This window comes from Hyaena hyaena, unplaced genomic scaffold (genome assembly GCF_003009895.1).
Source record: "Hyaena hyaena isolate Hyena2069 unplaced genomic scaffold, ASM300989v1 scaffold_254, whole genome shotgun sequence".
Taxonomy (NCBI): Eukaryota; Metazoa; Chordata; class Mammalia; order Carnivora; family Hyaenidae; genus Hyaena; species Hyaena hyaena.
Window position 1 is genome coordinate 2,113,478 of NW_024080890.1, and position 14,924 is coordinate 2,128,401.

The following is a 14,924-nucleotide window of genomic DNA, read 5'->3' on the forward strand; positions in this document are numbered from 1 at the left end:
CTCCCTCTCTCTCTCTGACCCTCCCCTGCTCATGCTGTCTCTATCTCTCTCCTAGAAATAAATAAAACATTAAAAAAAAAAATTTAAAAAAATAAAAGAAAAGAGAGAGAGAAAACAGTAACTTGGAAACGAGCTCACGCGTGTCACGGATCCTTTGCATACTGTCTCCTCTTCCCCACGGCACTCAAGTTAGGAGAGTGTGTCATCTGTAGCCCATCAAACCACGGAGTTCTACGAGTGGGGAGAAGCTTGCTGACGTATAGACGGCAGGGTTTTCCCAGGCGCGGCTCAGCAGGGCCCATCCTTGTGCGGCCTCTGACCGTCCAGACGGTGCTAGAGAACAGAGGTTCACGCCCAAGCGCCCCACCGTCCCAGAGCCCCGCCACTCCGTGCCCCTGCACCTGCACCCCCAAGGGGCCCCGTTTGCTCTAGTTGCTGTGTTTTATTGAAACATAAATGTAGACCCGGTGGCGGAAGGTTACTATTGGGACCAGGTGCCCATTTGCACTCCTGCACCGGGGACGTGCGTGTCCCGGTGGGAAGAGCCACCTGTGGTGGGCAGCCTGGTCCCGGACAGTGGAGCCATTGAGGGCAGTTAGGAGCACAGGTGCCACTCGGGACAGAGAAAGCTGAAGCCCGGGGACCGTTCTGCACCTTCCAGGATTTGGGCCACCTGCCTGGGAGGGAGGCTCACCTGTGCTGCTTTGTCCCAGCCTGGGAGTGGTGCGTGTGTGCACGCACATGTGTGGGGGGGGGGCGGGGGGGTGCCTGGTAATGAGGCACCTAGAACAAGACAGTCCTGAGAATAGTGGCGGAAAGTGGGCATTTGTGCATGTGGGGTGGGAAGGTGGCAGAGAAGGGGCAGGTGACGGGTGGGGGCTCAGCCCGGGGCAGCAGGGACGCAGCTTTGGGGTCAGTGCTGCAGTCAGGGTGGGTGGAGGGTGAGGGCCGAGGCGTGTGGTCGGGGGCAGGGGTGGCCTGGCAGTGACGGAGAGGAGCTGGCGTCTGTCTTCCCCGGCGAGGCCCAGCGGGCTCACACGATGGCTTTCCCGGCCGTGTGGCCCTCGTGCGCCCCTGCCCGTCAGCGGGGCCGCCTCGCCCCTCCCACACTGGGTGTGCAGGGATGCGGTCCTGCGTCCGATGTCACCTACCTAACCGCCGCCGTGTGTCTGCTTGCTCTCTGCGCAGATGACAAGACGTTCCAATGTGAGCTGTGTTTCAGATTCTTCTCCACCAACAGCAACCTCTCCAAGCACAAGAAGAAGCACGGCGACAAGAAGTTTGCCTGTGAGGTCTGCAACAAGATGTTCTACCGCAAGGACGTCATGCTCGACCACCAGCGCAGGCACCTGGAAGGTGAGTGCCCGCCCTGCGAGGGAGCCCCTGGGACGGGGGGCGGCGGGGCGGGCGGCGCGTTTGCTGGCACAGCCAACCGGGATGCGGTCTGGCCACGCCGTCAGACGGGTCGGTGTCCTCAGGCACAGAGAGGTACCGAGGGGGCTTAACGGGGCTACGCGTCAGCGGGAACTCTTGCAAACATCCTCAACATTCCGTTGCGGGGAAAGAGTTAAAAAAAAAAACTGATTCTTTTTTTAGAAAAAGTTTTTTTAATGATTATTTATTTTTGAGAGAGACAGAGCGCGAGCAGGGGCAGAGAGAGAGGGAGACACAGAATCCGAGGCAGCTCCAGGCTCTGAGCTGTCAGCACAGAGCCCGATGTGGGGCTCGAACCCACGTACTGTGAGATCATGACCTGAGCTGAAGTTGGACGCTCAACCGGGTGAGCCACCCAGGCGACCCAAAACACTGATTCTTTATAGGATTAAATACTATGTGCTCGTTAAAAGCATTTAATGCTTTTAGTATGACAGAGAGTAGGAAAAAAACAGCATGTGAAATTGTGTGTGGGGTGTGCTTTTAGCCTCGTGCATGGAGCAGAATGTTCTGGGCAGGAGCGGTTGCCTGGGGTCTAAGTAGCTTCTCCCTCATTCCTCAACCTCCCTGCGGGCCCCACATGGCCCAGGCCGTTTGGAGCGGGGGAGCCCAGGGGCTGCCTGTCCGTTTGGCGGATCCACGGGAAGCCAGGTGCAAGAGGAAGATGGATGGCCGTGGGGTCAGTTACAGGGGGGACGGGGAGCGAGAGAGGACGGAAGCGAGGATTGCAGTGGCCCTGCAGGGCGGGCGCGGAGAGGCGCAACAGGGGCCCTGAGTGGGAAGGCACGGGCACCCGTCATGGGGACGCACCCCGGCCGCGGGTGATGCCCGGACTTTGTTCCGGAGCCGGCTCAGACAGAGCCTCTTGACATTGGCATTGCAGTCGTGCTGATCCTGGCTTTTCCTCTAGAAGCCCCTTGTCTCTTACTGCCCAACCCTCAGTAAGTGACACTCAGCAACCAGAGCACCTCTATGTGAAAGTCCAAAAAGAATCACTTTATAATGAATTGCAGATGAGGTACATGTTCGCTGAAAAAGAAAGCAGAGTCGTGTGAGAAGTGTAAGGCGGGTCACATCTGTGTAATTTTCACACTCCGCTTTTTCACCTGGCTGTCGTTCCCATGGCTTCACGAGGTCTGTTTCCCTCTGTGACCTGTGGGTGGCGCGCTTGGGCCTGTCCAGCCAAACCTGGTGCCCACTTAATGACTGGATGGCCTTGGGCAAGCCACTGTGCCTCAGTTTCCTCACCTGTGCAGTGGGGGTAGGCTTTCTGCCCGACCCTCTAGGCCGGCGGATGGCTGAACCAGACCCTGCCGGTAAAGCCAGTCGCCGTCAATGCCACCCTCACTGGGTGCCTGGGCTTGATTTTACCGCATTTTATAACCGATAACACCAGTCAGATCATTTTCTGCAGGAATGAATAACACGTTTCATGGTTTTTCCTTTTTCACTGGAGCAAAGTCCCAACCACTGCTTTAGATCTGAGGCGTTTTATGCCTCTGGGAACCTTCTGGAGAATGACTATTCACGTCCAGCTCGCTGGGTGTTCTTAAGTCCAGCCCTGCATTCACACCATGGGATGAGAGAATGTTCCAGAATGGGTTAGCTGTGTAGAAAGAAACGAGGAGAGCGAACTCCTTTCTTTTCTTCAAAGACTACCCATTCTGTGGGAACTTCTAAAAATCTGTTTAGATCCCAGTTACGAAGTTACGTCTTAAAACCGTAAGGGGCTTATGGGCATTATCTGCCTGATCAACTGATTTAATTTGCGAGGAGAAATATTGGTGTCTTTTTAATAAAAAATGTCACGTTTAAGAATCCGACCTTTGCCTTGAGCCTCCGAAGGAAAGCCCGCCTCCGGCCTCAGCACCAGGCGGCCCTTTCCCTGTGAGCCTCCCCATCCACACTGCTCTCGCGTGGCCCAGTCCTTCAGAGGCACGAAGTGTGTCGCTGATTCCCGGGGGCACATGCAGCCGTTCCTTCCCTGAAGCCGGTCGGTGCCGTGGTTGCATGGCCGCGTCCAGGGCCGGGTGCCACTCACGCGATCGCCGCCCAGGCGGCCACACCGGCCTTGCCACACCGGCCTCACAGCAGGTGGCGGTGTGCACCGCGTGCACTCACTCTCTTGCTTGGGTGGCCGGCATTCCAGGAGTGCGGCGCGTGAAGAGGGAGGGCCTGGACGCCGGCGGCGAGAACCTGGTCCGCTACAAGAAGGAGCCCTCGGGATGCCCCGTGTGCGGCAAGGTGATGCTCAGGTGTTGCTAACACCAAATTCTTTGCGGGTCCGACCACTTCTTGTCCTTACCCGTGTCTGCCTTGACCCGCTGCCCCGCCCCCCCCCCCAGGAGGCCTGCCTTCCCCACCTGTCGAGTCAGCTTCCCACCCAGCACCCCAGAGCTGCGGCCACGGGGTGGTTGGCCCCGGGTCACCATGAAAATAGTAGCCACCTGTTCCTCGTGAATCGCCTCCCTTCGCTCACCTCTCGTGTTCTCCTCCTGGAGCGCGTGGGGCCAGTCGGGCTCTAGTTCGCCTGCGCTCAGGGTGTCTGTGGTCCCAGGACTGGCGTCTGGACAGAGACTCCCCGGCGAGTGGGGCCCTCAGGTGGGCTCTGCTGCTGTCTTGTCCCCGGAGCTATGTGACGGAGGCCACAGGGCCACCGCGCCGTGCCGCAGCGGCCAAGGGGAGGCCAGTGCCTGAGCCTCCACCCCCGTCACACAGCTGGAAACGGCACGGTGCGGAAGCCCGGGCCGCGGAGGAGGGGACTCTTCTTTGATGCCAGTTTTCAGAGAAGCGCGGCTGTTTCTGTGTTTACTGGCTTCATGGGCCACGTCCTGGCGACACGGTGAAGGGAGGGAGTAACATTGAGCCGGATCCCGCGGGCGGTGCAGACAGGAGCATGGCTGGGGCTCTGTGATCACGCAGGCTCGCGCGTAGACCACCGAGCTCTAGTCCGCTCGTCACCCCGGCACCCCGGAGCGGGGAGGGGTCCTGGGGAGATGACCGCAGTCTCCTGTGGTCACTCAGGCGCCGCCCCCACCCCCAGGTGTTCTCCTGCCGGAGCAACATGAACAAGCACCTGCTGACGCACGGCGACAAGAAGTACACGTGCGAGATCTGCGGCCGCAAGTTCTTCCGCGTGGACGTGCTCAGGGACCACATCCACGTCCACTTCAAGGTGCCAGCACCACCCTCTCCTGGGCGGTCACGCGGAGGCGTGGCGGGCCCTCACGGCCAGCCTCCTAAATACTTGTCCGCTCGGCTCCGTCGCCTCTCTTCACGTGGGCTTCCGTGACCCCCTGCCGCATCCATCCGGGGCAGAAGTGCTGATCCAGGCAGCAAATGCGGAAACGGCAGGGGGTGCCCGGGCCGGAGAGGATGGTGAGCCCTCGTGCTCTCGGGGCTGCCGCCCGCGGTGCGGGATCTGTTCCCTGGCAGCCCCTGCCCCGGGCACAGGTTGGGGTTTCGCTGAGAAGGTGTGAGTCACAGGCAGGCTGGGGGAGGTGTGTGAAGCATGAGTGTGAGAGGCTCCCCTGTGCAGGTGCTGAGCCACATGGACCGAGCTGGGGAGGGAGGAAGGACCCGAGAACGTCCGGGAGCTTTAGTCAGGGGGTGAGGGGCACTTAGACTCACCGGGACCTGGGATGCTAGTCTGTCCCCCCCTGAGCCTCCACGTCTCTCCTGCCAGAGAAACGGGGCTTCCTGAGCATCACACTGGGCCGGGCGCAGGTGAGGGGCCCACAGCTGCGCGGCTCTGGGCAGGCGCTCGCCCTCCGAAGGCGGGCTCGGGTCGCTGCCGGGGACCCGTTAGCGCCTCTGTGCCCGTGTGGGAAGCCGGACCTGGCCACTGCGTTTTCCAGGACATTGCGCTGATGGACGACCACCAGAGGGAGGAGTTTATCGGCAAGATCGGCATCTCCTCGGAAGAGAATGATGACAATTCAGACACCAGCGCGGACTCCGAGCCTCACAAGTACAGCTGCAAGCGGTGCCAGGTACTGGCCGTGGGCCTTCGGGCCCCCGCTGGCGGGAAGGAGGCTCCTCCCGCAGATACACTGCGGGGGTTCTCGGGGGTGCTGGGCGCGGCTCCCCCTCCTCACACGGACCTCGGGTTCAGGGCCTCCAGTGGCTGGTCTGTGTGCAGCCGCGCGGCTGACCCGGGTTGGGGGTGGGGGGGGCCCACGTCTGGAGGCTGTGCGGCACGTGGTCGTTCCCTTGCTGAGTGAACCGTGGGTCCCATCTTAGGCGTCACTGCTCGGGAAAGACGCAGTTCGCTCCCTACCTAGCGCGGGTTCCTGCACCGCCGCCGCGCGTGCCATCAGGGAGGTCGGGTGGGTGGCGAGCAGGACAGGGCCCAGGTGCGGGCGGGTCTGGGGGGCAGAGCAGGTGGCCCCCGCACTCCCCCCCCCCCGCAGTTTGCCTGGCACTGGCCCTGCCCTTGGGAGTCTCTTCTGTCCGGTGTGGGTGGCGGGCTGTCACCGCGGCCTCAGCGCCCGGTTGTGTGACCTGAGCTGGAGGGCAGGAGGCCTGCGCAGGTGTGAGCGGCGCCCCTGTCCGCAGCTCACCTTCGGCCGCGGGAAGGAGTACCTGAAGCACATCATGGAGGTGCACAAGGAGAAGGGCTACGGCTGCAGCACCTGTAACCGCCGCTTCGCGCTGAAGGCCACCTACCACGCCCACATGGTCATCCACCGGGAGAACCTGCCGGACCCCAACGTGCAGAAGTGAGGCCTCCCGGGGCTGGGGTCCCAGGGCCTGGGGCGACAGCAGGGGCTTGGCGGGAGGGGCTGTCTCTTCCCGCCCCGGGCCCTGCGGGCAGCAGGCTCACCTCCTTTATCCCGTGTGCCGTGGGTCCTGCCTCCCTCACCCGCGGCCCCACCGCACAGGTCGGCTGCGCTGCAGCGTAACCACGTGGTCCTCGGCCTGCCTGCGGGACTCGAGCCACCCCGTTTCCCCACCGTGGCTAGGTCCCGGGGCGCCGGCCCCGCGGAAGGCTGGAGCCCGTGGCCAGTGCCCTGTACAGGAGCGAGCCAGCGGCCGCCCCGTGTACAGGCCGGAGTGGCCCGCTCGGGCGGCCGGACCGGCCGTGGGGACTGCGAGGTGTGAGATCAGGGAGCGCAGGGCCCCGGGCTTCCCACCTGGCTCTTTCAGCAGCCTCCTCCATGTGCTCACTGGTCTCCCCCGTGCAGCTGTGTCCCAGCCCCCCTTGCAGTGAGGACGTCAGTCATCCTGCAGTAGGGCCACCTGATGCCCTGACCTTTCACTCATGACCTGTGTGGGGACCTTGCTTCCAAAAGCAGTCACGTTTTGGAGGCCGGGAGTCAGGGCTCCAGCCTCTGGACTTTGAGGGGCGCACAGTTTCGCCCGTTCGGGCTTAAATGTGTGTCTGGCGCCCTGTATGTGGCTGCTTTGTTGCGACCGCTTTGTGAGGAAGGGGCTCGGGGCCGGCGCGAGCGGCTGCGGCGCGTCCTGAGGCTCGCGCCCGCTTGCAGGTACATCCACCCGTGCGAGATCTGCGGGCGCATCTTCAACAGCATCGGGAACCTGGAGCGGCACAAGCTCATCCACACAGGTAGCGCCCGGCCGTGGGCCTTCTCACGCGCGCAGAGCCCGGGCGGGGGTCCCGTGGGAGCCGCGGACGCGCGGGGATGTGGGTGCGCGGGTCCGAGCGCTGGTGTGCTTGCTGTGCAGGGGTGAAGAGCCACGCCTGCGAGCAGTGCGGGAAGTCGTTCGCGCGGAAGGACATGCTGAAGGAGCACATGCGCGTGCACGACAACATCCGCGAGTACCTGTGCGCCGAGTGCGGGAAAGGTGCGCGGGGGCGGGGCGCCGCGGGGGCGGGGCGCCGCGGGGGCGGGGCGCCGCGGGGGCGGGGCGCCGCGGGGGCGGGGCGCCGCGGGGGCGGGGCGCCGCGGGGGCGGGGCGCCGCGGGGGCGGGGCGCCGCGGGGGCGGGGCGCCGCGGGGGCGGGGCGCCGCGGGGGCGGGGCGCCGCGGGGGCGGGGCGCCGCGGGGGCGGGGCGCCGCGGGGGCGGGGCGCCGCGGGGGCGGGGCGCCGCGGGGGCGGGGCGCCGCGGGGGCGGGGCGCCGGGTTTAAGGGAGGGTTACCGCCCGGGAGGCCCAGGAGGCCACAGGGCACCAGGCTCGAGGAAGTCGCTGTAAAAGAGGGGCGACAGCGCAGGCAGCGGTTGTTTGGCCCCCAGAGTAGTGTAAGCACCGCTGTGGTTCCGCGCATGCGCGCCGCGTGGGGGCGCTTCCCTGCGGCTGAGCGGACCCTCCCGCGTGAGTCGGGATTGTCGTGACCGGTGGGGACTGGGACCTTGGCTTCCGTCGGGTGAAATTGCTGGAGTAGGAAACTTATTAACACAAGACCTCACATGTGCAAGTAAAATGAGAAAAAAGTCATCGCAGGACACGGTAGATTTTTAACCCAGTTCTGTTTAGAGAAACAAAGCACCCCTGCGTGGAAGGGGTGGGGCGGGTGAGGCGTCCGCCCTGCCCCCACAGACCGGGCACGTCAGGCTACTGCTTTGCCTTTAGGTCTTCCAAACGTGTTGTGTTCTATAAAGGTTTTCCGTAGTTCATTATTTATTTTGAGAGAGTGGGAACCAGCGTGAGCAGAGAAGGGGGGGAGGGGGGCCCCCGGCCCGCTCCCGCTGTGACCACAGAGCCCGCGCAGGTTCGCACCCACACACTGTGAGCTCACGACCTGAGTGGAAATCAGAGGCCAGCCACTTAACTGACCGGACTGGGTGCTCCTCCTTCACTTGTTTGAATTAAACACAAAAGGAGGAAGAAGACAGAACGTCTCACACCCCACTCACCCTGTAACCCCGTTAGCGCACTTCCGGGAGATTCGTGTTAAGAGCTTAGAGAGAATGAACTGCAGAGAGAGCACACGTGACCGTTTCCCCTTCTCCCGGCCCCGGCCCCGTCTGCCTCGCTGGGGGTGACAAGGTCTGGTCTGTCCTCCAAAGTCACTTTGTGCAAGGGCAGGGCGCTGACTCCGTTGGAAAAGCAAGGCAGCACCTGATTCCCTTTTTCCGTCGGTAACACAAACTGGCACACAAGGTAAAGTGGTTGCTTCTGCCTTAGACCTGTTAACGCTCTTCAAGAGAACCTCAGTTTCTGTTTTGTAGGAACCTTCTAGAAGTTTCTGTGCTTGTCTTAGTGATGCCATAGCTCTCCCAGCCCCTCCCCCACTTCCTGCCCCCTGCTCGCTGGCGGGGGCGGGGGGGGGGGGGACCTTGTAGAGCAGGACAGAGATGGGGAGAGTCAGAGGCGCAGATGGAATGCTGGGGCCGTTCCATCCAGGGGGCAGAGAGAAGCCACACCCGGGTCCCCCGGAGGGCCTGGCGGGGTGGGGGGGGAGGGATGGGTGCAGGGCCACATCTTGCCACGTGTCCTGCAGTCATACTAGAAGCGTGTTTAATGCTTCGTCTTGTGATTTCCTCCATGAATTCCGAGTGCTTTCCTGAGCGCTGCCGTTGGCACTTGGGCTGGCGCATCTGTGACCTCCCACACCACCAACTCATTGGTGTCGTCACTTCGCTTTCCGATCACGGCCTTTAACCACATGCAAGCAACCGCTTGTGCTTCTCTGTTTTTTCCCTGCCTTTGTATTCACCAGGAAGTCCTTCATAGAGTTTTCATGTCAGAATACCTCAATACTGCCTTCATTTTTCTCTCAAAACCCTGATAGGATTCCGTCCCGTGGATTCCTGTAACCAGACCCCTTTAGTTATATATTAAGGGCTTTTTTGCGTGTCACTTTTTATCACCACAAGTGATGTTGCAGGAAGCCTTCTTGCATAGTGTTCCTTCCTATCTCTCTCTGAAAGTGCAAGACTCTATTTATGCAGGCGAGAGACTGCAAAAGTCGCGTGAGCCCCGGCCCCCTCCACAGTTTCTGTGCCCAGATCGGGAGGGGCCAGGGGACGCAGGAAGACTTCTTGTTCAGGATCCCTTGATGTACCGTGACATTCTTGGGACAGACCTTGGTGAGGCGGCCGTGTGGCCCGCGTGGAGCAAACCACCAGGCATTTATGGATGTAAAGAGGGCCAGCCCCCATCCCAGGCTTGAGAATTGGGCCTATTAAAAAATGGCCGTCGTCCCCAAAGTAAGTTGTAGCTGCGACACAGAGTCGATCAGAGCCCCACTGTGTGGCAGTTCATCTGGCCTGTTCATCTTAGAGCTGTTCACACATGTTTTTAAGGTGGACGGAGAAGCATGACTTGTCGCTAACGCTGGCTGCAGAGGGAGGTCTGAATGGGGGGCGAGCTGTGTCGTGACTTCTCTTCTGGGCCTATGACACGAAGGCACTTTGTGACTTAGGATCTGTTCATTTTGGATGCACACAGGAGGCAGGGGCTCTCCTCCGTTCATGTCCTCGGTGGTGGCCCCTTGAGGGTGAGAGCCGAGATGCCGCTGTGCCCGGCACAGCCTGGGCTAGCGGCCGGCACTGGTGAACGGAAGGAGGCAGACACATCTGTGGACTTGGTGGGGGGGAGGTGGCGTGTAAATTGCCACACAGGGTGGGCTGTTGGGCACTGTTAGCCGCAGCTAGAAAAGTAACTTCTTAATTTATAGCACAAAGGCCTATTTGTGGCGTAAACCTATTTGAGGTGTAAAAGTAACGTCAGACTGTCGCTGAAGCAGTTTGTGACAGAGAACAGCTTGAAACGCTGAGGGACTTTGCACTGGCTGTTCCCTCCACCAGGAATGCTGTTCCCCCAAGTAGCTATGGGCCCCTCCGACCCTTCCTCCAGATCACTTTTTCAGGCGCTTCCTCTGAGGGAATCCCGCGACGCCCCACGTGATGGGCCAGCATCCGGGCCTCTTCCGCGCCCTCTCCCCCGTCTCTGCGTTATCCTGCTTTTCTGCATCCCTTCCCACGTGGCCCTCCCCCGTGCCTCTGGCGCCCGCGGCGGGACTGCGCCCTGGCGGGGGCAGTGGTGGTCACTGCCGAAAGCAGCGCAGTGGCAGCTCGTACCGGCCGCGTCTGTGTCGGCCGAGTATCAGATGGCGGCACTGACAGGAGCGACCGCACGGCGGAGGGCCCGTTGCGCGTGGCCGCAGCGCACTCGGCAGTGTGCTGGGGGCCGGGGAGACCTGTACAGCTGCCGGACCGCAGCCTCGGGGCTCACCTCTCATCGCCTGGAGCTTTTCACTGTGAGCATGTGATGTTTTTGTTGGAGAAACTGGAAATAGTGTATGAGGCGAAAAACGCTCTTCCGAAGTCAGTGCTGGCCCCACACGTGTCTCCCGTCCTGTAGCCCTGGAAGCCTTTCTAGGTGGACCGTCCCCTGGGAGGCTCCTGCTCCCTCTGCTGGTCCCGGAGGGCCAGTTCTCATGGCTTCTCCCAGCCCAGCCAGGCCCGGGTGGGTGCCGGCTCGGGTTCACACAGGCCCGGGTGGGTGCCGGCTCGGGTTCNCGGGTTCACACAGGCCCGGGTGGGTGCAGGCTCGGGTTCACACAGGCCCGGGTGGGTGCAGGCTCGGGTTCACACAGGCCCGGGTGGGTGCAGGCTCGGGTTCACACAGGCCCGGGTGGGTGCAGGCTCGGGTTCACACAGGCCCGGGTGGGTGCAGGCTCGGGTTCACACAGGCCCGGGTGGGTGCAGGCTCGGGTTCACACAGGCCCGGGTGGGTGCAGGCTCGGGTTCACACAGGCCCGGGTGGGTGCAGGCTCGGGTTCACACAGGCCCGGGTGGGTGCAGGCTCGGGTTCACACAGGCCCGGGTGGGTGCAGGCTCGGGTTCACACAGGCCCGGGTGGGTGCAGGCTCGGGTTCACACAGGCCCGGGTGGGTGCAGGCTCGGGTTCACACAGGCCCGGGTGGGTGCAGGCTCGGGTTCACACAGGCCCGGGTGGGTGCAGGCTCGGGTTCACACAGGCCCGGGTGGGTGCAGGCTCGGGTTCACACAGGCCCGGGTGGGTGCAGGCTCGGGTTCACACAGGCCCGGGTGGGTGCAGGCTCGGGTTCACACAGGCCCGGGTGGGTGCAGGCTCGGGTTCACACAGGCCCGGGTGGGTGCAGGCTCGGGTTCACACAGGCCCGGGTGGGTGCAGGCTCGGGTTCACACAGGCCCGGGTGGGTGCAGGCTCGGGTTCATACAGGCCCGGGTGGGTGCAGGCCCATGTTCATATAGGCCTGGGTGCGTGCAGGCTCAGCAATCACACAGGCCTGGGGTGAGTCAGGTCTGGGTTCATGCAGGCCTGGGGCTGAGCTGGCCTGTTGAGGAAGGCCCAGGGTGCATGCAGGCCTGGGGTGAGTCAGGTCCGGGTTCATGCAGCCCTGGGGCTGAGCTGGCCTGTTCAGGAAGGCCCAGGGTGCGCGCAGGCCCAGCTCAGCCAGGCTGGGTGCATGCAGTGTAGGGATCGTGCAGGCCTGGCGTTGCGTACCAGCCAGAGCTGCCTGGGGCTCACCTCCCCCATCCCCAGGACGCAGTTTCCAGGTAACCTGGTGGGGACTGTGTTCACACTGGTGGTGGTCTGATGCTGCCCTGCTCCGTAGGACCTCCCCAGGTCCTTTTCTGTGTGACGGGGATAGCGGTGACCTGTCCGCTGCTCGCGACTAGATCAGTCTGTAGCCAGCAGGAGTGCACGCGTCTGCCTTGTGCTATGAGCCGCCGCGCACCCGCTCCCCGGTGATCGCTGCCCGCAGCTTCCCTGGCCCCCGCAGTTCCTGTTCAGACTGTCCACCTAGAGGGCATCCTGTACCAAGACCCTCACTTCTCATTCACAACTGTGCCAGGGTCCCCCCACCTGCTGCTGAACACCCTGTGCTGGAACCCCGCCCACTGCTGATTTACACCCTGTACCAGGACCCCCCCACTGCTGATTCACACCCTGTACCAGGACCCCCCTCCCCGTTGGTGATTCACACCCTGTGCCAGGGTCATCCCTTCTCAGTGCCCAAGTTAGTGAGGTTGTAGTTTATTTCACCTTCAGCCAAGATTGACTTTGTTACATTTAACGAAAGGCAGATTAAAAGTCCGTGCATGTACCATACGGATCTGACGTCCAGAGAACTGAGTCCTCCTCTCCGTTAACATTAGCACCGTCAGGATCTACAGGAACTCTCTGGCAGGCTTGCACACGTCTCTGTGGGTGACTCAGTTGTGTCACAGTGGTTGCTCTGAGCACAGACCCCCAGGTCTGGGCAGGCCCCTGATGAGATGGGGTGTCCAGACATGCCTGGACCTCCGAGGGCGTAACTGCCAGTCTCAGCACTGCTGGAGGGGGTCCTTCGCGGGATTTACCCTCCAAGTACCGACCTCCTCCTCCTCTCGTTGTGCGCCTATCACGATCTGTGCCTGCCCGAGGGCCCAGATCCCAGGCCCCGTGGAAGGTCCAGGGTGTGGCGTAGGCACTCCAGGGGGTCTCGGCACTGGGTGGGACTCAGGCCCCGTGAGGGGCTCTGGGCACAGTGAAGAGTGTGGAAATTGTTGCAGGTCTCAGGCATGGGCACTGTGGGGGTGTCTAGTTGTGGGGTGTGGCGTGGGTGCTGCGAGGGGCATCTTGGCCCAGGGTGGGGTGCAGGCACTTTGCAGGGCCCGGTGTCGGCGCTGTGGTGGGGGGCCAGGGTGGGGTGCAGGTGTTGCGATGGAGAGTCTCGTGTGCGGGGTGCTGCGGTGGCGCGGGCACAGGGCGGAGGAGGGCCCCGAGGCACCCAGGAGAGGTGCGGGGCATCTCTGGAGGCAGGCCAGGCGGGCTGGCTGAGTCCCCGCCCCCACCCCCGCAGGCATGAAGACCAAGCACGCGCTGCGCCACCACATGAAGCTGCACAAAGGCATCAAGGAGTACGAGTGCAAGGAGTGCCATCGCAAGTTCGCGCAGAAGGTCAACATGCTCAAGCACTACAAGCGGCACACGGGTGAGTGCGCGGTGTGGGCAGGGGCGGGGCGAGCAGGGGAGGCGCTGCCCATTGTAACCACCATCTGCGGCTCGCAGGGAGCCCGGTCCTCGGCTCTCTGAGCGCTGTCCTCTGTGGGCAGGCGGCCTCTGCTGTCAGGCCGTCCCCTCCTGCAGGCGTTCTGGCCGGTGCATCGCTGTCCCCACACACGGGAGCCCAGGGTCCTGCACGGCTCGCCTTGGGGACGTCCGGTGCCATCTGCCAATCCTTAGTGTTCATGCCTTGCACTGGCCGTCTCCATCCCCCCCCAGCCCCGCGCCCCCCAATGTCCGCCTGAGATGGTTCGGACGCGGGCCGCTGGCCATCATGGTGTTGTCTGGGGCGGGAGGCACAGGGCATCTCTGTGTCTGTGCGTCCACAGAGAACAGTGCGCTGGTGGAAAGTGATGGTGTATACGTGTCAGTTTACATAGACATCTGTGATACGACAGGGGGAAAACAGCCTCTCTAGCAACAAACACGGGTTCCTTTCTCATAAAACGTTTACCTGTGGATAAGCGCGTGTGAGAGTGAGAATCAGGGGGCGCGGGAGCTCAGAGGTGCCCCTGGTGACGGTGATTCTGTGCCTGAAGCTAACAGGGGAGTCTCTAGTTCCTTCCCTGTGCCCTCCCTAACCTGGGTTTCGGAGCCCACACTGTCTGGCCCGGCTCACCCACAGCCCGGCTCACTCACCACGCCCAGAGCATCCAGGCCACCGCGCGGCTGCTGGCCCGTCCCTGGGCGATTCCGGGTGCCCTGCTCTCCCTGGGGAGCCCCTTTTCCAGGAAGCTGGCTCACTGCCCGGGAATGGGCCACATGCCTCCTCGGGTTCTGTCTCGCCCTGCAGCCGCCCTGGCCACCAGGACATAGTCGCCTCTGTCCCTCGGCTAGCCCGGGCCCCGCGCACACAGGGACTCCGCAGACTCCCAGGACCGAGCGCAGCGGGCCTCTAAAATCGCTTTCCTTGTTTGCGTTTCTGGGGAAAACCTTGTTTACTAGAAGTGCTGGCGGTGCACCTTTCTGTCCGCGTCCAGGGTGCCAGTCTGATGGGTAGGGTCCGCCCACGCTCGCCCCGCCGGGCCATCCCCGCAGACTGAGCTCTCCGGGGCAGGAGGGGCGCCTGGGAAGCTTCAGAAGCGTCCGATCCCCAGCAGCATGTTCTCTGCCGCTGGGAGTGGACGGCGGCCCGCGGGTCCAGGCCAAGCACCCTGCCGCTTTCACCGTGGAGGCCCTTGCCGAGCTGCCTTGGCTCCTCCCCGCGGTGTGGACTGAGCGTTTGCCCGGGTCTCCTGCGGTTTCCCTGCCCCTGCGGCCTGTGCGCTGCGGGCCCGGCCAGGAGTTAAGTCAAGCCCCCTGAGGCGCCCTCCCCTCCCCGCAGGGATTAAAGATTTCATGTGCGAGCTGTGCGGGAAGACATTCAGCGAGAGGAACACGATGGAGACCCACAAGCTCATCCACACGGGTGAGCGGGGCGCCGGGCGTGGGCAGACGGGCGGCCCCTAAAACAGCCCACCAGCGGTCCCCACCCCCCAACCTTCCAACGGGAGCAGCCCCGCGTGCCGCGCTCCACCCCGCGGCCCCCACCTCGCCTGTGCTGTGG

The 14,924-nt window shown here is 62.9% G+C and overlaps 1 protein-coding gene across 3 annotated transcripts in view; it reads left to right on the forward strand.

The window, feature by feature from the left end:
• Positions 1–14,924, forward strand: part of PRDM15 (PR/SET domain 15) — a 58,691-nt gene that overhangs the window by 31,636 nt on the left and 12,131 nt on the right. For all 3 annotated transcript variants that reach the window (XM_039245498.1, XM_039245499.1, XM_039245500.1), the window contains exons 12-20: positions 1,189–1,356; positions 3,584–3,678; positions 4,478–4,609; positions 5,292–5,426; positions 5,992–6,155; positions 6,924–7,003; positions 7,123–7,242; positions 13,176–13,307; positions 14,703–14,786. In XM_039245498.1, the coding sequence (XP_039101429.1) occupies positions 1,189–1,356; positions 3,584–3,678; positions 4,478–4,609; positions 5,292–5,426; positions 5,992–6,155; positions 6,924–7,003; positions 7,123–7,242; positions 13,176–13,307; positions 14,703–14,786 (1,110 nt within the window). The remainder of the gene's footprint in view (positions 1–1,188; positions 1,357–3,583; positions 3,679–4,477; positions 4,610–5,291; positions 5,427–5,991; positions 6,156–6,923; positions 7,004–7,122; positions 7,243–13,175; positions 13,308–14,702; positions 14,787–14,924) is intronic.